The sequence below is a fragment of the Trachurus trachurus genome, assembly GCF_905171665.1.
Source record: "Trachurus trachurus genome assembly, chromosome: 6".
NCBI lineage: Eukaryota > Metazoa > Chordata > Actinopteri > Carangiformes > Carangidae > Trachurus > Trachurus trachurus.
This window is the reverse complement of record NC_139897.1, coordinates 5,890,270-5,913,909: the sequence shown is the minus strand read 5'-3', so window position 1 is coordinate 5,913,909 and position 23,640 is coordinate 5,890,270. Positions and strand designations below refer to the sequence as shown.

Genomic DNA, 23,640 nt, shown 5'->3' with positions numbered 1-23,640 from the left:
CACTAAATCAAATATGCAAAGCAACAGCACAGTCATGAAGAAGGTTTAGAGGACTAAAGGAAACAATGACTGGACAAGTGTTTATGTAGCTGTGTTGTATCAAACAGGAAATAAAGGAATGATGGTCTGTGATCAAAGCCTGGAGGAGGGAGCGCTCCCAGCCCACACTGTGTTGACTCTATGCACCGAATGTTTGTGTAGATCTGCAGAATTTCAGGCCGTATCAAAACACCGTATAACATTTCTTTGTTTTTCCAACACCTAATCCGGCTCACCTCCTCTCCTCACGTGCCGGCCTATACCATGAGGCCCCAACACTGTGTGACCTGCCAAGATTACATAACCGTCCTCCTCCTCCTCCTCCTCCTCTGTCCTCACCTCCTTTCCCCTCCCTTCCTTCCTTTTTTCCTAGAAAGGAGAGCTCATCCCATGTGTCTGTTGTAAAGAAAAGAAAGAGTGTGGGGAGGGGGAGAGGAAGTCAAAAGTCAGTTGTAAAAGACGAGATGCAGAGGAAGGAAGATCTGAAGTCAGTTCACTCTGATGTTTGTGAGATACAGTACATGGCACATCACTCATGTGCTTTATGTCCAATCAAGTGTGGTACTATACTATTACTTGAGTAGTCGCATGACATCCTCAAACACTGCAGATTGTTATCTACCAAAAATCTCTGGTATGTGTTTGCTGCCAGACCTTTGTCTTTTATCGGCCGTTATGTGCACCAGACGCTGGTGGATGTAACTGTTCTAACAATGAGCAGATCCTGGAAGTCTGTTATCCACATGACATCACTGCCTGGAGACACAGAGAATTTCCACTTTTTAATTTCTTTGTTTCTATTTTGCACCATCTGTGACGGCAACAAGTCTTAAAGGGACATTGTGTAACTTCTCCTGTTATCTATTCACGAAAATCGATTATTTTGTTCAAAAGTATGTTTCTGTCAGGTCCACTATGTCAAAATAATATTTATTTACTTGCATAAGTTTTATTTGGCGGTATGATACTGTTCTGGGACTCCCTGCTCTTCCACGCGCTTGCGTGGAAAGCCTGAGGCAGGAAGAGCACCTTCCTGCCCTTCATGAGCCATCATGAAGGGCATAAGCAGGGAGCGCAGCAGCAAAGAAAACCCAGACAGAGCAGAGCAACCAACAAGATACAATGATAAGGTTCATGACAGATAACGGGAGGAGCTGGGGTGGAGGTTAGGGTTGCAAAAAAGCCAGCAGAGGAAGCAGCAGCGAGGGAAGTGGCGTTGGGCTAGAGCAGTTTAAATAGTGCGCTCTGAATGCAATTCCCCAATAGGAAGCAGCCACGGGGAGTCAGCTGAGCCATCAGCACCGGTGATGACAGCTACGCTGTGCTGATTTTGAGCTTGACGTCATGGCCAGAACTAACGCTACGCTTGATTTTTCATTAGCTCTGAATTAGCCGTTCATATCATTCATATCTACATGGAGCGGGTAAGCTCGGTGCTGGCTGCCATGTGGTGTCGCCATGTTTTTACGTTCAGTGGCAGCGTGACGGTAGGAAACCACGGAAACTCAGCGGAGACACAAAAGTCACCGTGGTAACGCAGTGAGGAGGAATGGAGTGTTACACCGATGCTGCATTCACCTGCAGTCGGGCAGACGGCCGTCGCTAACAAACCAGATGTCATTTCAGTCACAGAAGTCGAGAGAAAGCCGGTAAAACGTGGGTCAGGTAAACAATACGACATCACCATGACAACATATTGTCACGTGTATTGTTTTGCCTCGTGCTGACGGGCCACTTGTTTACATAGAGGCTTGTTCATGCCGTTACGTGCAGCGGCTGTCGTCCGTCTGCCGTCTGCCCAAAAAAAAAAGAAAAATACGATTGAGTTGCTTGCGATATACAACCGCAACGCTAGATTGGAGGAATTCCTACACAATGTACCTTTAATGACCGCTTGGTTTCAAGACTTCAATTTACAGTAAACAAAAAAAAAAGGATTTCAAATGAAAAGCCCCCCAGAGGTTAATCAGTAATTACAAAGTGATTAGTTGCAGGCCTCGTTTAGTGCTCGGCTGGAGTGATGAAGGACTTACATCACCTTACTTCCTCTTTGCAGCCTCCACTGTGTGAGTCAGCCTCCCAGCTGCTGGTGACAAACACCGGTTAGCCCAGTTAATTAGGGCTTGTGAACGTCCACTTGCACGAGATGGTAGTTTACCAACACGCTGTTGAATGGCTCTGGAGGAGATTTAGGAGGTAGTTCAATGGAGCTGAACGCAAACACACACACGCAGACACGCACTCGCACGATGTTATCATCATCATATCGTCATTTGTCACATCTTGTGAATGTTGCAGCTCGCCACTATGAAGGGCAGAGCTCTTCACACACACACACACACCTGCTCTCCGGTGCGAGTGTGTGTGTGTTTTCATGGTTGACCGCACACCTAGAGGAGAGGCTGCCATCGAACTTCTTCAAACCACACACACACACACACACACACACACACACACACACACACACACACACACACACACACACACACACACACACACACTTGGTCTGTTTTCTCAGCTTGCCATGTGAAGCTGGACTGCACCTGTTAGCGGAGGAATGTGATGTGATGTCATCTCTCTGAGCTGCGAGCGCCTCTGTGAATGTGGAAGTAGTAAAAAAGCCTGAAAGAAATAAAAGAAAAACCTTTGGGTCTAAAAGCGGAGTCAGGCGGCCTCAGGGAGAAACCACGCAGCATGAAATCATCCTGAAAGATTGTTCTCAAGGCATTTCTACTGCTGCTGCTGCTGCTGCTGCAGATGCTGTTTAACTGCTGGAGGAGAGATGCCTAACCTGAAGTTACAACACGAACAGCAACTGACATCTCTTTTTTCAGTAAACCTAATTTGTCCCCACTGACTTTGATTATATTGTATACTGTGGCTCCTATGATGTGTACAGTACAGTCATACTTTATTCATCAGTGTTGTTAGTTGTGATGCAGCATAACGAGGCAAAGGACTCACTGAAACAAAGGTACATTTATTAAATCACTGCCGTCAGCCTTCTGCCTTCGACCTTCTTGTTCCTCACAAGGATCCTCTATTCCCTCGTTTCAAAGGGGAATCTGATAAAAGTTTAATAAAGGCACATGTCTTACTCATGGAACAAGCAGTACAAAAATCTGAACAACACATGATAAACACAGGATAAAAGAAAAGCATGAAAATGTCACAGTGTGGGCCCAGAAGAGGCTGAACATCTGACCGAACAAGTACAGGACGTCTCATCTGACTGTTGGCAGTGGAGCATTGTGGCCTTGACAGAGTTGAACAATTCATGGAATAAAAATTGTTGCAGAAGTAGAGCCAAACAATGTATGAAGTATCTTTGAAAAATTACAACATAATCAAGTGCAATATCCAAAGTAGGAGCTGCAATTTTTTTATTTACAGAAAATTAAAAAGTGATCTTTTGTAATAGTGATATCTGCAAAATAATTAGCCTACAAAATCTTTTTTTCCCCCTTAATCTTCGTTGGTAAGTGTGTATCTGCCATTTCTCCCAGCTTGAAAGTTTCTAGTCTCCGTGCTTCATACTGTACAAGCCCACGGCGTTGCACACCCAACTTCACCTGTGCTCTGTCATTGGCTGGGGTAAACACACTGGCTCCGCCCAGAAACGTCCCTACTACACCAAAACATCAAAATACAGGCATGAGTAGAAGCCCATAGGTGATTATTTAGCAGGATTTCTTTTGTATAATATATATATTTAGTTTTTTAGGAAAGTCCTCTACCTTTGAAGGGATAGCTCAACATTTTGTCAAATTGGCCCATTACCATAATCCCTATAGTTTTAGGAGTAGGTTCGCTACCTTTAATTGTCGGTGCAAGCTATTTTTAGAACGGCGGAGTTGTTTTCAAGGTAAATTCATGCAAAACCGCTGACGAGCGTTTTGGAGTTGTTGGATGGTGTATTTGATGAGTTTGATGAGGGAAACCAAGAAATCCCATTAGCCTCCGTAGCGTAGCTCTGAGCAGCTCACGGCTCTGCTCTGCCGTTCTAAAAACAGCTTGCACCGACAATTAAAGGAACCTACTGCTATGGATTATGGCAATGGGCCAATTTGCCAAAAATGTTGAACTATCCCTTTAAGTTAGATTTTGAATGTTTTCTCAGAGCTGTCTGACATCCTAGAGGAGGACACACAAAGTAGGTGGAGTTCTCTTAGAATGTCAGCCTTTAAATTAGATTAACTGAGCTCTCAGTCCCCCCTCCTCTGTGTTTTTATATATGCTTGTAGGGCAGAGACACAGTAAGCAGCAGACGTCTGCATTAATAATGGCCCAGTGGACTGAAATGAGTTTCTCTGGAGTAAACCGGTACTGAGCAGTCTGACTGTCTTTGAAAGGGGAAGTCTTTGATTAGGGGACATTAGGGGCTTTAACACACTTACTGTACAGTAATCCCCTTCACTGGTAATCTAGAGGCATTCTTGACATTTTTTCCCTAATTTGAGAAATGAGAAATGTTCCCTCTCTGTCTGCCTCCATCTTATCTGAACACATCACTCTGTAGAACTGTGTCTGTGTGTGTGTGAGGATCTTCTAGTCACTACATGACTATTTCATCAGTGACAGCGCCGTCAAAAGTGCAGTAAGACATGTGTCAAGCACATCAACATGACAGTCCACTCCTGTCTTGTCACAGTTGTGTAATGAATCAGTAAATGGGGTAGTAAGTGTCTCCCACCAGGCCTGTGATCTTAAGTGCACGTGTCTATGCAAGTGTTGGCATTTAGTGTATCTGCTACATGGTTCAGTGTGGTCGCTTGATAGCAGATGTGTGTATGGGCTTGACTGACAGACTGTGTGCAGATAGTGTAGCTGTGGATGCAGAGCTGTGGTTACTGGTTTGTTTTTGTCAGGGTGAATTGGCAGAAGAAGCCTCAGCACTGCTGGTTCTCTCCCACTAGACATGAATTGGACTTGATTAAAGTTGGTTGTTGAATAGCACATCTCTAATTTCCCTGTAATTACAGCTAAATTACATAGTGATTTTCAGGAAACGTAGTAGTGTTGAAATAAACTTGAAATTATAAATTGGAGTGTTACCAAACATTTTGGCCATGTTTTACATTTGTAACAGATGACTGTTTTCTTGTTTGTCCTATATTTTAATGCAGTGTTTTTCAACCTTGGGGTTGGGACCCCTCATGAGGTCGCCTGGAATTCAAATGGGGTCGCCTGAAATGCCTAATTGATAGAAAAAGATTACTGAAAAAAATATTTTTTAACTAAAACACCACACACAATCTTAAACAACGGTATTCTATACTTTCACTTCCTGAAATATAAATGGAGTTCAAATAAAATGCAGCATATAAAAATATCTGAGCTGGCACATCTTGATTCACGTGCAGTCACGGGGTCGCCAGAAATTTGTGATGTCAAAATGGGGTCATGAGCCAAAATAGGTTGGGAACCACTGCTCTAATGTCTATTGATACTGTCATTTTGCAGTTTTCTGTCTTTGTCCCGCCCACTTTGCTGCTGTAAAAATGCACATTTCCCCACCTCTCTGATAAAGGGATATCACACCTTGTCTTATTTAACTAATGGGGGGGACCAGTCTACTCAAGAAATACGATATGAGGTATCAGAGAGGCTTGATAAGTCATTCTAAGCCAGGTCTCCCACAGAGCATCAGCTCCTCTGACCTGGATATTCATGCATGCAAAAAAAAAGAAAGAAAAGAAATTAAAAGAAAAGAAAAAAACACAAAATATGTTGCTGAAGCAAGCAGTCACCATCACCTGGACATCGGGGCTCTGCAGCCAGCATCAATAATTTTAACCACTCAGCACTCCATGAAACACAGACAAACTAATGGAAGCCAGCCCAGCAGTCATTTGGCGCGTCTCCACTTGTTTTTCACAATCTAGGTCACCTAATAGGTTTCCAGAGTGTTTGGGGAAAAGCTGCAGCTGCACTGGGGTAAAAGACAAAAAAACGAGTGAAATGAAAGATAGGAGGGGGGCGGGGTGGGTTATGAGTATTAGTATTTGAGCTGATTTTTATCCCCCTGCTTTCAGGAAAGCCTTGACATGCTAATTAACAGGCTAGCTCCCATTTTGTCCCGCTCCCCTCAACACTTACTGTAACGCACTAAATCCTGCTCTGAAACAGCAGCAGCAGCTCTGAGGCTGAGGAGCCGGGGCTCTGCAGCGGCGGAGGAAACTACTGGCTAACGTAATGTGACAGCGTGGAAGAGCCCCCAGGGGCCAACACAGTGCATGAGCATACATTAGCATACTGTCAGTATGAAAGCAATGCCATTTGGACATAGGGATACACACACACACACACAGTTGCAGCAGGATTAAGCCTTAGGGTCAGTCCTTTGATTCAACATAAAATCTAACATATGGCTGGCTTAGCGCTGTATCTTTGATTTGTGTAAATGGATGCTGTGGTGAGCCGTTCCCAACACACTTAAGTTGGTTATTTCTGGACTCCATATGGCACCACAGGCGATGCAGTGCAGGCTGGGGTTAATTCGGTTTATATTGAGTCATGCTGAATTTCAAATTGAAGTGACAATTTAGCCCTTTAAGTCTATGGGAACTGCAAATGTAACCAGTTTTCTTGTTCTCGGATGTCTCCTCTCTCACTGCCTGGCATACACCAGGATCTAAACAAAAAAAACTTAAACACTGTGCCAAAAACACTTCACATATACAATATTATTTACAGGTACAGTGTTTCCGCTAGGATTTTTTTTAAGGAGTGGCATTGACAGAAGCCACTTGCAGAGTTGATCCAGTCTGAGACCTTTTTTAATCTTTGTCTATTATTATTTTATTTTTTTTGTCAGTCCATACTTGACCTTTGCTCCCATCATGCAGCTGGAGGTCACTGCCATGTGAGCATAACGGACGGATCAGTGCAGCATCAGCAGGGTGTGAACTGGACCATGCAAAGCTGTAGATGTGTTGTGGCTTTCTGCTCCGCCCCTCACCTATGACCATGAGCTTTTGGGTTGTGAGCTTGGACTTGTAGGCAGGTGTATTCAGACCTGGCCCATCTGGAGCAGTTGTTCTGAAACAGGGAGCGTTTAAACCCCAAAGAACCGTTCCTTTGGTGACATGTGAACACAGCAAGAAAGAGAGAGAGAGAACAGCTGGTTTGCGAATGGCATTTGTTTACAACTTTGGACCGTTTGGAACTGTTACCATGTGAACACAATCCACCCAAAAGAAAAATGTAACAACTGTATCGTTTTAGCCCTTGAATCAGAACAAAGCAAACAAGCCACATGTCTGATTCACCCTTAGAGACGGGGTCTGGAGCTCTGACATCCACAGGGAGCAGTGTGGAACTGCTCCTTCACCATGAATGGATGCATTCTTTATTTAAAGGGATAGTGCAGCATTTTGGAAAATTGTCCTATTGCCATAATCCCTATAATCATAGCAGTAGGTTCATTACCTTTAATTATTGGTGCATGTTGTTTTGAGATCTGCGGGGCAGAGACGCAAGCTGCTCAGTGAACACAATGGAGGTGAATGGTACAGGTCCACTGTCCCTCATCAAACTCATCACATACACAATCCAACAACTCTAAAACACTCTAGTGGACAAGTTGTGACCTGAGCATTCACCAGGCTATGAGATAATAACATATAATTATGTAACATTAGGACACATGAAGCAAAATACTCAGAACTACTTTTGAAATCACTTGGGTCTGGATTGGAATGTAGTTCTGGCTGCATTTGCCTCGAAAACAACTCATCTCATTATGTTACATGATTATTTCATAGCGCAGTGCATGTGCAGGTCACAACTTGTACACCAGAGTGTTTTAGAGGTGAATGTAATGAACCTACCCCTATGGCTATAGGGATCATGGCAATAGGCAAATTTGCCAAAATGTTGAACTATCCCTTTATAAACAACAGGGATGATGGGGAAGAGAGGAGCCACAGTGACCAAATAAAAGTTTCCATTTTTATTTAGTGTTGTCGTCATGCTTGCTTATTCTTTCGGTTGAGCTCTTCCTTTCCTCTGTGCCACCACGCACCCATATATTTAACACACACACACACACACACACATACATACGTACACAAAAACAGAGTAATCACCGATTCACAGTGTGTGTTTTCCTGTGCTGTGGTCACAGCAGGCGTTGACCACGAAACAGAGTTCACCACTAAATCATCCAGACACTGCCGCCCTGCTCGTTAATCTCTCTGACACACACACACGCAACATGCAACACACACACACTGCGTCCAGCAGCAGCCACCACATGGCACACACGCATACAGAAGTGCATGGATTATCAGCTGGGTGTACTGCTCCCTCTGCGCCAGCGCTGCTTTGATTGTCATTGACAGTTTCCATTAGAGCCAGGCTCCGTTCACTCACTCCGAGCTCAATCATTTCAGGAAGTGGATTTTCCTCCCAAACTGAAAAGTGGAAATATTTTGCCACAGAGAGGCTCTTATATCCAGAGATGATTGAGGATGAAAGCTCTGTCATTATCATGAGAATTGCAGTTTCGATTTACATTTTGGACGGAGGGCATTGAAGGAGGAGAGCTCGCTGCTGGTCCACTCTCCCTCTCTGAGGCCGAGTATGTTGCTGCATTCAAAACAACTCGGAGGTCAAAATTCCCAATTTGGAAATTTCCGACTTCCGATATCATTGCGTTCACGCTGCAGAAACTCAGAAGAGAAAAAACATGGATACCCAAAGGAAGTTTGGCATATTGTGGCTCATAGCTGAATATGAAAAATATATGCAGCAGTAAATGATGTTTATTTTGGAGGCAAATGAAGAGGAGAGGAGACGCCACATGTTATAGCCTTGATAACAGTTAAATGTTATTTCCATTACATACAAGGACCACAATTTCACACCAATCACAGCTTAATATAAATGTATTTCATATAGGCTACTGCAAAAATACACAAAAAATATGCATTAAAACCTCAACAAATAACTTAAAATTTCTAAATTCTAACCGTTTAAGAAGATGTCAAATTGGAAAGTTGGAGCTCTGAAATGATACCCGAGTTTCCGACCTGTAATTTTCAAGTTCGACACCGTTCAATTCATTTTTTACAACTCAGAGCTCGTTTTTTTCCGACTTCTGAGTTGTCTTGAACGCAGCATGTGTCTCAAGCCATGGACCAATGAGAGGGAAGAAAGATGGAGAGAAGGCTGAGAATGAAGGGATGAATAATGGCCATTTTATCCTGTCAGCCTGTCACATGTGTGTGTTCAGACACAGGGTTTTACTTTTATTAGCCGTGTTGTTCAACCAGGAGCTACCATCAGTTACGTGACGCCCACTTCTCTCCCCCTCCTCCTCCCCCGTCTCTCCCTCTCTCTGTTTCTTATTTAGTCATTTATCATAACTCCCAAATACTGATTGCATCAGCCTGAAATTTCACCCCTGCTTCTGTGAACTGCAGCGCTCAGATATGAAAATATGTCTGGCTGCCTCTCCACTGCCTCGCGCTTTCTCTACATTTTCCTTTTCTATTCTTCTTCTTCTCGCTCCCCATTCCCATCATTCCCCCTTTTCCTAATCTCATTTGTAATTCTTCCCTCCTTTGTTTTTCATTCCCTCTGCCGTCCTCATTTCCTTTCCTCTCGTCTTTTGTCTTGTCTTCTCGTTGCCTCACTCTTTCTTCATTCCTCTTCATCCTCTTTCCTAGATAATCTCTCTTTCCTTCAACCTTCTTTCACTCTCCCTCCGCTTCTTGTTTCTATTCTAGCATCTTTTTTTTAGTTTTACTGGCACTACATCTTTTATCCTTCGATTCCTCCTCCCTTTCTCTCCCCTCCCTTCCTCTCTCCTCTCCTCTCCTCTCCTCTCCTCTCCTCTCCTCTCCTCTCCTCTCCTCTCCTCTCCTCTCCTCTCCTCTCCTCTCCTCTCCTCCTTTCCTCTCTTCCCCCTCCTCCTTTCCTCTCTTCTCCTCCCCTCTTGTGTTATTCTAGCATCTTTTACTTTAACTGGCACTACATCTTTTATCCTTCGATTCCTCCTCCCTTTCTCTCCCCTCCCTTCCTCTCTCCTCCTCTCCTCTCCTCTCCTCTCCTCTCCTCTCCTCTCCTCTCCTCTCCTCTCCTCTCCTCTCCTCTCCTCTCCTCTCCTCTCCTCTCTTCCCCCTCCTCCTTTCCTCTCTTCTCCTCCCCTCTTGTGTTATTCTAGCATCTTTTAGTTTTATTGGCACTTCATCTTTTATCCTTCGATTACTCCTCTTCCCTTGTTTCCTTTGCTTGTTTTTCTCCTCCCCTCCCCTCTCCTCCTCTCCTCTCCTCTCCTCTCCTCTCCTCTCCTCTCCTCTCCTCTCCTCTCCTCTCCTCTCCAACCAGCTCCGTTGGGGCCCATCAGACTCCTAATGAGAACCTGAATGCGTCCTCCAGGGGCCTCTAATGATGGACTCCCCGTGTTCACAGTGTGTCTTTGCACACACTTACTGTGTGTGTGTTTGTATAAATGCCCACACACTCTCAGGAGTTGTGACTGTGTCTGTTTTCAGCTCTGCAGTGTGTTTGCCTTCATAGGAATTTGGCAGTTTAGTGCACGGTTGACGTGTCTAAGTGTGTGTGTTTCACAGGCCCCTTCCCTGAGCCTCATGACCTCTATTACAGTGCTGTGATTGGTAGCTTTCCCCTCTACTCCCAACACATTTTTTCACTTTGGTCCAGAGTTCAGTTCCCATCATTAAGTTTTGCCTGTAGATCCTCAGCGTTTTAAGACCCTGTCGTCTGGATCCATAACTGAGAAGCTCCTGTTTCATTGTTGATCCATCTTCAACAGACTTTGTGTTACATCAGAGACAGACACTGATAACTGCCTGGAGCACATTTAAAGCCTTTACAGACCTACATTATCTTATCTATACATGTGTTAGTGCAGCAGACGGTTTCATCCTGAGTGTTACTGTACCTAAGCATCAAGGCTTTCATATCTGCCAATCATCACCTGTCTCCGTGGTGATATGTTGACCTGGAGGTGACTCTTTCCATTTTCTCCTCAGGCCTTTGGGAACGCCAAGACAGCCCACAACAACAACTCCAGCCGCTTCGGCAAGTTCATCCAGGTCAACTACCAGGAGAGCGGCACTGTCAGGGGGTAAGACACACACACACACACACACACACACACACACACACACACACACACACACACACACACACACACACACACACACACACACACATAAAAACACAGAGCCAAGGCATATGCGAACTAAGCACTTGCTCAGGGCCCCGTGACCACTACAGGTCCCAAAGAGCAATTCACTTTAGAGAAATTCTGCGTGATTGCAAAAATCTTTAATTGCTGTTGTTGCAGTGCATATTTCATTAAATATTGCCTCATTAACATATTTAAACATACAATTTGACAAAACTTGTAATACAAAAAATACTTGTCTTAATGTAAGTGATAAACTTGTAAGTCTCATGGTGATATGTGTTAGTTAATTTTTTTTAACCTATTCACCTGTAGTGTCTCCCCTTAACTTTAGAGAAATTGTGCGTAATTGCAAAAATCTTTAATTGCTTTTGTTGGACTTCACAATGTTGTTTCACTTTTAATAGGCCTAGGTGACGTTCAGTTAGTATCCCACTCAGTAGGCTACTATATCACTTTGAATATTAAGTGTAAATCAACCCCAGGCTGCACATTTAGCAGAATTTGGTGCCATTTCAGATTAAAAACCATTGATGGGTAAGAAACCTGCCAGGTTGAGATGGTGATTCATAATGACTGATTAGAAAAATGAAATAAGTTCATAGTAGGTGTGTAAATAATCAACAATAAGTATTATTGGCAGGAATAGAGGGCCACAAAATAAAATTTTGCTTAGGGCCCTGTGGAGGCTTGGGCCGGCCCTGCATACACACACACACACACACACACACACACACACACACACACACACACACACACACACACACACACACATATGGTTACAGGATACACATGTTTACATGTAACTAATGTTTTCTTTGTGTGTGTGGTGTGTTCAGAGCCTACGTGGAGAAGTACCTGCTGGAGAAATCCCGTCTGGTCTACCAGGAGCACAATGAGAGGTGAGAGGAGACGGCAGCTCTGGTCAGGACTGAACACGCTGCTGCTCATCCTTATTGATCGTTTCATCACAGGTTCATCTGACACATCTGGTCTCGATGTTGTCACTGGTCACATCTCTGAAGTCACATGCTCAGATGTTCTCAGCTACTGGTGTTTGATGAAGATACAACATGAGAATTCATCATCACTGACGTTGATTATTAAAAAAAGGGGGTAATCAACATAGAAAATAATCAGTACACTCATTTAATTATCCCAATGTCAGTTCTAGATCTCTCAGGCTTCTTGTCTTTCCTTTTCTTTTGCATGTTCTGCCCACTTTTTATAATGTGCATATTTTAAGAGAACCCTATCTGAGAGTGGATATTAAATAAACCTCACATAATCTCATCTGCATTTTTTTTATTCAGTGAAAATCTAAAAGAAAAAACAATCTTGAAGTAACTCTATCTGATGTGATGCAGCAATAAATAATCTACATTAGAAACTGGAAACGTTGAGAACCATAACTGCGCTTTATTGAGAAATGAGATATCAAATCCATATCTCTGCACTCTAAGAAACTCAATACTGAAATAGCCTCCATTTCCTCTGCAGACTGAACATGCATCAGGCTCAAATAGCCCTCTGCCCCTCCCTCAACTATCAGGTTTTACTCTCTCATTTTGGTCATTTATACAAATGAAACATGATCAGTTTTAATCAGCTGCTAAATTACGCATCAGAAAAAAAGGTGGATGTCAAATATTTCATAGAGATTTATCTGTTTTTCTGTTTTCACACACTCACGTCCACTGTAATCCCACAGTGAGTCATTGAGCCACACACACACACACATGCAGGAGGCTCCACCCGCACCCACATCTTTAAAACCATTTTATCCCCTCAAACAAGACACACACACACACACACACCTTTTGCACCAGCTCTGTCTCCATATCTCTATCAGGCCACAGAAAAAAAAGTCTTTGTGAGGGCAGAAAAAAAAACAAGGTAAAACCCTCCACTGGTCATCTAATCCCTCTAACCCTGGTTGGCCTGAGGTGTCCGTTTCATCCTCATGACAGCGCCTGGCGGCCATTTTCATAGAGTAGAGAGTGAAGACAGGACCTCCCAGCCAGCTCAGACCTGGAGCAGAGACGTGGTGGAGAACAGGCAGGTCGATGAGAAACTGCAAAATGTAAAGCCTGTTCCTGCCTCTGCACCCCAGAGCTGGACAAAAATAGAAAAAAAAAAAAAAAAAAAAAAATCAAGGTGAAGGAATGAGTTTACCAGGGATTGTAATTGAGAAATAGTTCTTCCTGAAGTTGTTGTGATGCTGATGGCAGAGGAGTAGTAGTAAAAAGTACAATACTGGATGTCATCAGGAAGTTGAATCTATTATAATAACTAAACTTCACAAGTTAAAGTAAAATTAATGAGGTATAGGTTTCACCATTAAATTCCAGTTAGATTTTCCACCGTCAAAATCTGACATGTAAAACAATTTGAAAACATAACGTCATTCTAAGAAGCAGCAGTCACAATATATAATTGAAAATGACCTTAGCTGGCTTAGTTGTAACATCCAGCACAGTATCAGAATCTCTTGCTGCGAGCTGGAAGAAGTTGTTTAAAACATTTCTTAGTGGTCCAGTCATCACAGGTGTGAGACAGGTGAAAGGTGAAGTAAAGCAGAACTGCAGAAGAAAAACAAATCTGAAGCTATTTTAGCTGAGGACTGTTTTATGTTCACTGTAGCGAGAGAATATCAAGGACTGTTTTGATTTTCCATGCCGTAGCCAAGCTGACTTCACACTCACAGAGAGAGAGAGAGAGAGAGAGAGAGAGAGAGGGAGACCGTGAGCCTCGTCCTGCAGGACACTGAACACAGCCTCAGAGCTCAGCTCAACACGTGGGATGTGTTTCAGTGGAAGACGGGACAGTGATGTGTGCACCATGTATCACTGGTCACTGATCACTGGGGTTTAAAGGGATAGTTCAACATTTTTGGCAAATTGGCCCATTGCCATAAAGCCTATAGCTTTAGGAGTAGGTTCGTTAGCTATAATTGTCGGTGCAAGCTATTTTTAGAACGGCGGAGCAGAGCCGCGAGCTGCTCAGAGCTACGTTTCGGAGGCTACAGTAATGCGATTTCTTGGTTTCCCTCATCAAACTCATCAAATACACAATCCAACAACTCCAAAATGCTCTCGTGGACAAGTTGTGACCTGCACATTAAAATTTTTTTTATAAAAATAAATTTCTCACAGCTTGTTGACGCAGATTAACCAAACTTTTCCACGTGTAAAGTGCTGCACTAACAGTTCAAGCCAGTGACGGACTGGCCACAGGGCAATGTGGGCAAATGCCACAATGGTCGTCTGATGACGTCCTGTACCAAAACGGTTCAATACAAGTACATGTTACCCCCCTACTAATTACGCACTTACTGTATTTTTGTGTGTTTTTAGGGTTATCATGTCCACCTCTTCCATTCTTGGTGCATACTGAGTCTGATTGTGATTCTTGGCAGATTGGAACATGTTATGGCAGAAACATGGTTGTATGAGGCCTGTGGCAGCTCAGTATGACTCAGTTTTTTCTTGAGTGTAGTTTGGGGTCAGGGCTTCTACTAAAGGCTGCATGAAGGGAAATGACAGGCGCTCTTTGCCCTGAATCAACCAGATCCTGATTCACATGCAGTATATTGGTTAAAGGTGCACTGCAGCGTCCTGCTGACTATTTTGGTAGCTCATTCAATGTTCATCATGAGGAAATGTTAAATAAGACTTATTTGAGGTGCACAGCACATTAATTATTTACCTGAATCTTTGTAGTACATGAAGCTCAGAAAGGAAAACTATTAATATTTAAGTGTCTTCGGGAGATTATGTAACAACAATTTGTTAGAGAGTGGTAATGGTAGAGGAATGTTAACCATAATCTGAGGTGAGGGGAGAGAAAGACATTGGCACAGTGTTAGCGGTTTAGATGGACATTTTCACTACCCTGAAATAAAACCTGTAAAATTATTGTTCAGGGTAGACTTTATGAAAAACACAAGCCTGTTTCAATTTTAGTTAATATAATGCATGTTCCAGTCCAGATATGATGCTAATACAGACCACACTGAGTGTTTGCCTGCAGCACAAGTAATAAGCACTGGTGCCCTTTTTATTTTATTTGTAAGAGCAATTAAAAGTTGTGCTTTTATATGAATTCAAAAACTTCTAGTAAACGACTGCAGCGTAAACCGAAGTCACACAGGTTCATTCTAACTCTACACACCTGTTCAGTTTGTGCCAAACACAGGCTGACAAATGTTATAATATATATTATTATATCCACAGCATTATCCATGTAATAGCCATGAACACACTGTTTCCTGGAGTTTCAGTGCTGAACCATCCATGTGTCATAGAATAAAGCCTCAAAGTAATAATAGGAGAAAAACATTTACATAGAAAATGAAAGATAAAGATGGACAGGTCCAGAAGTGCTAAAAATCTTGACTAAAGAACATTTTTTTCAGTTGTTTTTTGAACAAAGCCAGTGTAGATATTGATTTTAGTGATGTAGGTAGATTGTTCCATAGAGATGGTCCTCTGTATTTTCCTCTGTAAGTCAGATAATAGGGAAGATGGAAGTCCTTTGAATGTCTTGTCTATGTCTGATATGAATGGATGTCTGAGGAAAACTTTTTTTTTAATTCTGAAAACTGAATGGCAAATCATGAGATAGATATACACACTTACAACATACATAAACACAGGTTTGGTATATGTTCACATTGAAAACTGATAACAGATTGAATTTTCTAAAAAGAGGAAATTCAAGGAGTTTTTATTTTATTTTTTTAGCAAAACTATTGTATCTTACCTTCTGCTCACAATGAAGCTGTAACATGTTATACAACTTATCATAAAGACATTATTTAGTAGCTTGTGAACATTAGAGCTTGTGTACTCCAGAGGGTGCCCCCCCCCCCCTCCCGCCCCCCATATCTACCAGTGACTCTCTGGGATTCTTTAATATCCTCCCTGGACCTCCTAACTTTCCACCGCTCCATCATGCTCTGAGTGTCCCTGTGCAGAGAGGTGAAGCTTGTTTCCAGCTGTAATAGAATCACATCTCAGTGCGCTGGCTGAGGCCCCGGCCTTTGTCATGGTTAATCAGAGGCCCTTACCTTCAGCCCACACACCACACTGCTGCTTTGTCTGACTGGAAACGTGAGCCCGCCGGCTCTGAGGTGTGACTTATTTGTTGCAAGTTGCAGGTTTTTGTAGGGAGTTTTCCACTGTACTCTGCTCCTCAGTCTCAGTCGATAGATAGATAGATAGATGGATGGATGGATGGATGGATGGATGGATGGATGGATGGATGGATGGATGGATAGATAGATAGATGCAGGGAAAAAATGTTTTGTACTGTGTTGTGGTGTCATAACCTCTAATTGTGTGTTTGTGTGTGTAGAAACTACCATGTGTTCTACTACCTGTTGGCTGGAGCCAGTGAAGAGGAGAGGAAGACCTTCCACCTGCTTCAACCTGAGGAATACCACTACCTCAACCAGGTCCGCAAGCCTGCACACACACACACACACACACAAAAAATTGTGTATTTAGTGCATATAAATTGTGAAATAACTGCATATATCTTCATGGTCTGTTGTGTTGTGTGATGAAAATGGATTTGATTGTCGATTATCAATGTACAACTTTATACGTAACAAGTTACAAGTCCAAGTACAGCAACTGCTGATCAGTATGGTGGGGTTTTTACTGTCAGTCATTTTTTAAAGAGCTCATTATATGATAATGTGATTATCACTTTCACCACGGTGGTTTGACATTATTATGAAAATCTAATCAAATCAAATGAATCAAATTGCTTGTGGTTTAAATAATCACTTGTCACTATCAGCACAGTATTTACCAGACAAATCAAAATACTTTATGATCTTACAATCTACAAAACAACAATCTTAGACAGACTGAACAACATTTATTTGCAATGTCACACACAATGCTCTGATTGACCTGTACATGCAGTGGACCTACTGATAGTGGACATACTTATAGTATATACGGTCATTGGCATCAGCTTACAAACTCTTTTATGAAATAAGTTCTTCATTTATTCTGAAAGAATATCTAGCCCCACTGATGTGTATACGCCACCAATAAATAATCAATAAATAATCGTATTTATGTTTGGTCTAAAATACATGAAGCTTAAAGGGATAGTTCACCCAAAATTCAAATTTCACTCATTATCTACTCACCCTCATGTCGACTAAGAGCTGTGAGAATTTTCAGAGTCCTCTGTGCCTTCTCTGAGTTACGGGGGGGTCCGCGCAGCAGTATTTGTCCATATAATGGTTGTGAATGGATACCACTTTTCTTCGTCCAAAAAGACACACCAAAAAAAATCCAAATACCTCCATAGTGCTCGTCTGTAATGTCCCTCTGGTATTGAAGCCCCGACATGAGAAATTCTCACAGCTCTTAGTTGACATGAGGGTGAGTTGATAATGAGTGAAATTTGAATTTTGGGTGAACTATCCCTTTAAGATTCAACATGGTGGAAAGTACACAGATGTTAAAATTGCTTGATAATTTTAACGCTGATGATCTGTGTGTCATTAGTCAGCAGTGATGGTGATAAAGCAGCATCACAGCCTAAATTAAAAGCTGCTTGATGTCAAGTTGGACAGGAAAGATGATGATGTGACCGATACACAGCATTGAACAGAGGTCACAGGAAACATAGTGAGGCTCAGGAGGCATTAGGACTATGTTCCATCTTAAATTTAAGAGGCTGTGTTGTTGATTAAAAACAAAGAGGATGATGCACCTTGTAGAGAGATAGATGGAGATAGGTTCTCCCTTCACTCCTTTTCAGTCTGTTGGGTCTTCTTCACATATTTATCACAACTGGAACAGTCTTCACTCGACTGTTGATTGCATCAGCCCCAAATATTCCAGCCCTTCATCTGTGTGTGCCTCATGTGTGTGTGGCTGAGTGTGTCTATGTGCTTGTGTACATGCCAAAAGCCCCCACATGTGCATCTTCTGCAGTTGGCAGCAGATGTGTGGAGGACTCAACCCCCCCACCCCACCCCCACCCCTCTCGTATGGCGTAAACTCACTGGGGAGGCAACAAAAAAAACATGTTCTTTTGTTCATCTCTTCTGGCTTCCCCCAAAAAAGTAACATTTTTTTATTTTTATTTCTCCGTCCTTCCTTAATCCCCACGACAACAAAGCCCCGCCTCCTCCTCCTCCTCCTCCTCCTCCTCCTCCTCCTCCGCCGCTGGCTGGCTGTTACTATGCAGCTCTGTTTCCATGGCAACAGCAGGAATCAGGAGTTAATCTGGCGCTGGCTTTCTCTCGTGCAGAGGGCGCCGATGGTCGTGTGCGTTTGTGTCTGTGTGTGTGTGTTACTGACACACACACACACACACACACACTGACACACATACACATGCTCCTTGCACAAACAGTGTCACAAAGGAGCAGAAATTATTATCCATATTTAGCTGTCTGTCTGTTCCTCAGCCATGGAACCTCACCTGAGCACTGACACAAGTGTGTAAATGAGTGAGTGTGTAATCAGGAGTGTGTTAAAGACAACATTAAAACAGTTTGACAGTGTGAGTGGGTCGTGTGTGGTGAGGAGAACCACCTGATCCTACAGCTTTGTTGTGTCTTCTCATTCTCATCATTCTTTTAATGTCATTTTGAACCACAGCAGCCAGTCAATTCGTTTTTCTTTGGGGGGGGGGGGGGGGGGGGGGGGCTTTAATTGGGGGGAATCAAACAGGGGCCGCTGCAGTGAGAACTATAGCCTCTCTACTGCTCGACCCAGTGAGCTGCGGTATTCGACGCCCCACATGCTCATTAGGGCGAGGATTATTAGGAATAATCTGTTAATGCTAATGATGCATTTGACACGTTTACATGTTCCTTTATAATCTGTTTCATGAATAAACCTTGTTTACATGATTCTGTCAATTATCTTTAAAGGGATAGTTCAACATTTTGGCAAATTTTCCTATTGCCATAACCCCTTTAGTCATAAGGGTTAGTGAATTACCTTTAATTATCGTGCAAGCTGTTTTTAGATCAGTGGGGCAGAGACGCTAGCTGCTCAGCTAACGTAACGGAGGCGAAAGGTACTTTCGTTATTCCCTAATCAAACTCATCAAATACACAATCCAACAACTCTAAAACGCTCTTGTGGACAAGTTGTGACGTGCACATTCACCACACTATGAAATTATCATGTAACATTACAAGACAGAGTTGTTTTAGAGGCAATTTGCTTCATGTGATGTAATGTTACATTTATACAATATTATCACATAGTGTGGTGAATGTGCAGGTCACAACTTGTCCACGAGAGTGTTTTAGAGTTGTTGGATTGTGTATTTAGTTTGATGAGGGAAAGGCGAAATTACCATTCGCCTCCATTGCGTTAGCTGAGCAGCTCGTGTCTCTGCCCTGTGGATCTCAAAACAACATACACCGACAATTAAAGGTAATTCAATTACTCCTATGAGTATAGGGATTATGGCAATAGGCAAAATTGCTAAAATGTTGAACTATCACTTTAAGTATTTTGGGGGGCGTTTTTACCTTTAATTGTAGAGATAGACAGGAAATGGGGAGGCAGAGAGAGGGGGGGATGACATGCAGCATCCTCAGGTCTTGGTTTTTTTTCAAAACCTCTGGTGGTGGTGACGGTAATTCACCCGAACGTTGTTTGACAACCATTAAACACCACGAAGAAAAAGGTTTGTTTACATCACCGTGGCGTCCCAGTGGCTCAGAGCGGAGCTATGAAGGAGCTGCTCATCCTTGACTCTACTCTCTCCTTCCAGTCACAGACATCATGAATATCACAGAATATAAGTCCGCCTTCTTCCACCTCAAAAACATCACCAGACTCCGCCCCTCACCCTCACACTCTGTTGTGGAGACACTCATCCAGACCAGATTACTACAACAGGCTCCTGTTCTGGGTGCCGTACAAAGCCCTGGACAGGCTCCAGCACTCAGCTGCCAGGATTCACACACACACACACACCAAGCACATCAACCCCACCCTCATCCCCCTCCATTGGCTCCGGTACCTGTCCGACCTTCTCCACCAACACACTTCATCCCAGACCCTGCTGCTGTCCTCTGATACCGGTCTGCTCTCCACCCCCCGTTCCAGACTAGTGACCCCTCACTGACAGAGGTTGTGTCCGAAATCACTCGCTCATTCTCTACTCCCTACTCACTATATTATGAATTCAATATGGTGGATTATATAGTTTACTCACTGGTCAAATGTAAAACACTTTCGGGCACTACTCCGCCGCACAGTTAATTACGTATTACGTTGGGTAGTTAAAACGTTCAGACCGCGATCGTAACGGCTGGTAACGGCGATCCGTGACCGCAATGCATGATGGGATATCTTGCTCTGGATAGTGACCATCAGATGTTCACTACATTTCACGGTGAATTGTGGGATACATTCAGTGCACTATATAGTGAACATTAATTATCACTAAACATTCGGACACCACTACAAAATGGCGTGGTCACTATATAGTGAGTAGGGGGTGATTTCGGACACAGCCAGAGCCTTCTGTGTGGGGTCCAGTGTTGGGCATGTTACTTTTGAAAAAATAATTTGTTATAGTTACTTTCCCCAAAAAAGTAACTGAGTTAGTAACAGAGTTCCTAAATGGAAAGGAAAGTAACTACTGCGTTATTTTTTGATAAAATGCTCAATATGTCAAATTCCTTGGACTTCCCTCCCTAACCCCTGTTTATCTAACTACTGCACCAACAAACTCAGTATTCCTCCACACAGGCAGGCTCCGAGACGCGCTGTATCACTCCGCCTATCAGCTGTTTAGATCAGCGGCGTGTGGAAGAGGCGGAGTGATACAGAGCATCGCGTAGCCTGCTTGTGTGGAGGAATACTGAGGTTGGTTAGTTCCAGATAAAAAGCTTTTTCTGACCAGTTGATGAACTGAAAAAAATTGTGTCGATAACATCCCACACTTAAATGGTGTATTATTTTCTGATGGGACTTCTTGAGTGAAGTAACAGCGTGAAGGCACATTTTATTGTCATAGCGGCGTTGTACTGTAATGGAGGAAACAGTAACTTTTTTTATTTCTCGCTACTGAAAAAAGTAGCGCCTTTATTTTAAACGCTGGTTTTTTAAACGCTGTTATTCCCATCACTGGTGGGGACCCCCACTCTTTCTGCATGGCTTTTTCAGCTCCGGTTGGTTTGATGGCACCTGTAGTTTCCAACAGCAAACATTTGTTAAGCAGCTTTGTCAGAAGAACAACCGCTACATCTTTTTACATTGCAACCAAACAACCCTTTTCTAATAAAAAGGAAGCTGGTTAAAAATGAGTGCGTCAGCTGCTGCTGAAATTAAATTTTTACAGAACTAATACAAAAGGAGCTTCTTCTGAACACAACGTTGGACGTAGTGTAGGAAGGAACCACCAGACGCTGATGAAGATGGCGTGGTGTCTGAGCTCATCATGGATTGAGTTATTGCAGCTCTGAAGATGTGTGTGTCTGTGTGTGTGTGTGTGTGTGCGTGCGTGAGGATTGCAAAGTTTTTCCTCCCATATTAACAGCATGTGTAATCTCTCTCAGTCTCTTCAAAGTGTGCGTATTGCTGTGTGTGTAACCGATGCCTCTTTAACCCCCCGCTCTGCCTTGCTTCCAGATGACAAAGAAATCGCACAAACTCCACTGGGACAATTACTATGAGAGCGAGCTGGTCAGTATCACGTGGACGACAAAAGCTGTTTGTTGTGCGTCTGTGCTCATGGGTGTGTCGTGGTACTCGGTGGTGGTTCGGTGCCCGGTCTTGGCCTTGTTCTGTCTCTGCTGTCCACACACATCTGCTTCCACTGAACTGGACTAAAGATGGAGGCGACCCGGCCTGACCTCAGCTGCTCCTGCTCTATGAAAAACTGCCTCCTTATAGCGTTTAAAGGGATTCCTTCATGTCATGGTTTTACTGTATTTAGTGTTTACTTCCCAGTTTCTCTCTAGAACAAAGACATCAGCGAATGACTGATAGCAAAGCCAGCTCATTTACTAAAGGTTATTTACTGTATGTTTTGAAAATGAATCAGAGACTGGAGCTCTTACACTCCTCCTTTCTCTTTGAAACCAAGACACATTACAGCACTGCAGTACACACTGATAAGCCAGATAACAACATAAAGGAATTCCTTTAAACGGGATTTTGGCTGTTGGGAAATGGGTGATGCTTTCAAATCTGGGAACCACCATCTTTAAAGGGAAGGTTCAGGATTTCACCTTTACTTCACGTCAAGTCAACTTTGTGTCTACAGCACATTTATACAAAGCTTAGGCTGCCCACTGTCCAGTACAAAGGGCATTAGAGTACTGTAAGTTCAAGTTAAAGGGATAGTTCAGATTTTTTGAAGTGGGGTTGTATGAGCTACAAATGCCCATTAAGGACACTAGATGCAGTAGAAAGGTCTCTATCCCCCACACTGAGAAACACTGGTGCATCGTGCTGCACCGAGACACAGGCAGTACACTGTTGTCAATGAGGGACCATTAATCAGTGTACTGTATATTCACCACCTACGAGAAGTCTCAAAATAATACACCAGTTCAAGAGTACCATCTAAAGTAAAGATTTACAACGCATCAGCTGGTCGGAAAAAAGTTTGTTTATCTGGAACTAACCAACTCACTCAGTACTCCTCGGTACTCCTCCACACAGGCAGGCTCCGCGACGTGCTGTACCACTCCGCCTCACCTGTTTGGATCAGCGGTGTGTGGAAGAGGCGGAGTGATACAGCACGTCGCAGAGATCGTACTCTTGAACTGGTGTATTATTTCGAGACGGGACTTCTCATATGCGGCGAAAATACACTGATTAATCCTCCCTCATTGACAACAGTGTACTGCCTGTGTCTCTGTGCAGTATAAAGTATATTTTTTGGGCTTTTTATTGCCTTTAATTGACAGTACAGTGGAGAGACAGGAAATCGGGAGACAGAAGGGGTTAATGACATGCAGGAAAGGACTGTCCAATGCAGGATTCGAACCAAGGCCGCCTGCAGTGAGGACTATAGCCTCAACATGGGGCGGGTGCTCTACCAACGCCGCCCCAGAGCAGAGACCTTTCTACTGCATCTAGTGTACTTAATGGGCATTTGTAGCTCATACAACCCCACTTCAAAAAAGCTGAACTATCCCTTTAAACAAATGTGTAGAATAAGTGAAAGAAAACATTACTTGATATTTATTATGTAAAGCATAGTAACCATGGTGCAGAGGACAAACAGGTATGCTGTTAAATTCAAGGTCAGAGGAGGAGGGAGCAGGAAATATTATAATTTCTGTGGATTATGATCAATAAGAAGAAGTTTGTGATGTGGAGCTGAAGAGAGATCGTTCCTATTTGAAAACACTGTTGAGCCGTGTGGACAGAGGCTCAGTAGGAGAGAGCGTTAGACTGCTTATAAAAATAAAATATCTCAGG

General features: G+C 43.1%; 2 protein-coding genes across 2 annotated transcripts in view; one reads left to right on the top strand and one right to left on the bottom strand.

Annotated features, from left to right (window-relative positions):
* LOC310987047 (unconventional myosin-IXAa-like) overlaps nt 1-23,640 on the top strand; it is a 183,305-nt gene that overhangs the window by 80,199 nt on the left and 79,466 nt on the right. The window contains exons 3-6 of the mRNA XM_083973193.1: nt 11,043-11,137; nt 12,040-12,102; nt 16,559-16,658; nt 21,838-21,891. Of these exons, the coding sequence (XP_083829319.1) occupies nt 11,043-11,137; nt 12,040-12,102; nt 16,559-16,658; nt 21,838-21,891 (312 nt within the window). The remainder of the gene's footprint in view (nt 1-11,042; nt 11,138-12,039; nt 12,103-16,558; nt 16,659-21,837; nt 21,892-23,640) is intronic.
* Nucleotides 1-23,640, bottom strand: part of crabp1a (cellular retinoic acid binding protein 1a) — a gene marked incomplete at its 3' end in the record, with an annotated part of 415,466 nt that overhangs the window by 332,139 nt on the left and 59,687 nt on the right. The window lies entirely within an intron of this gene.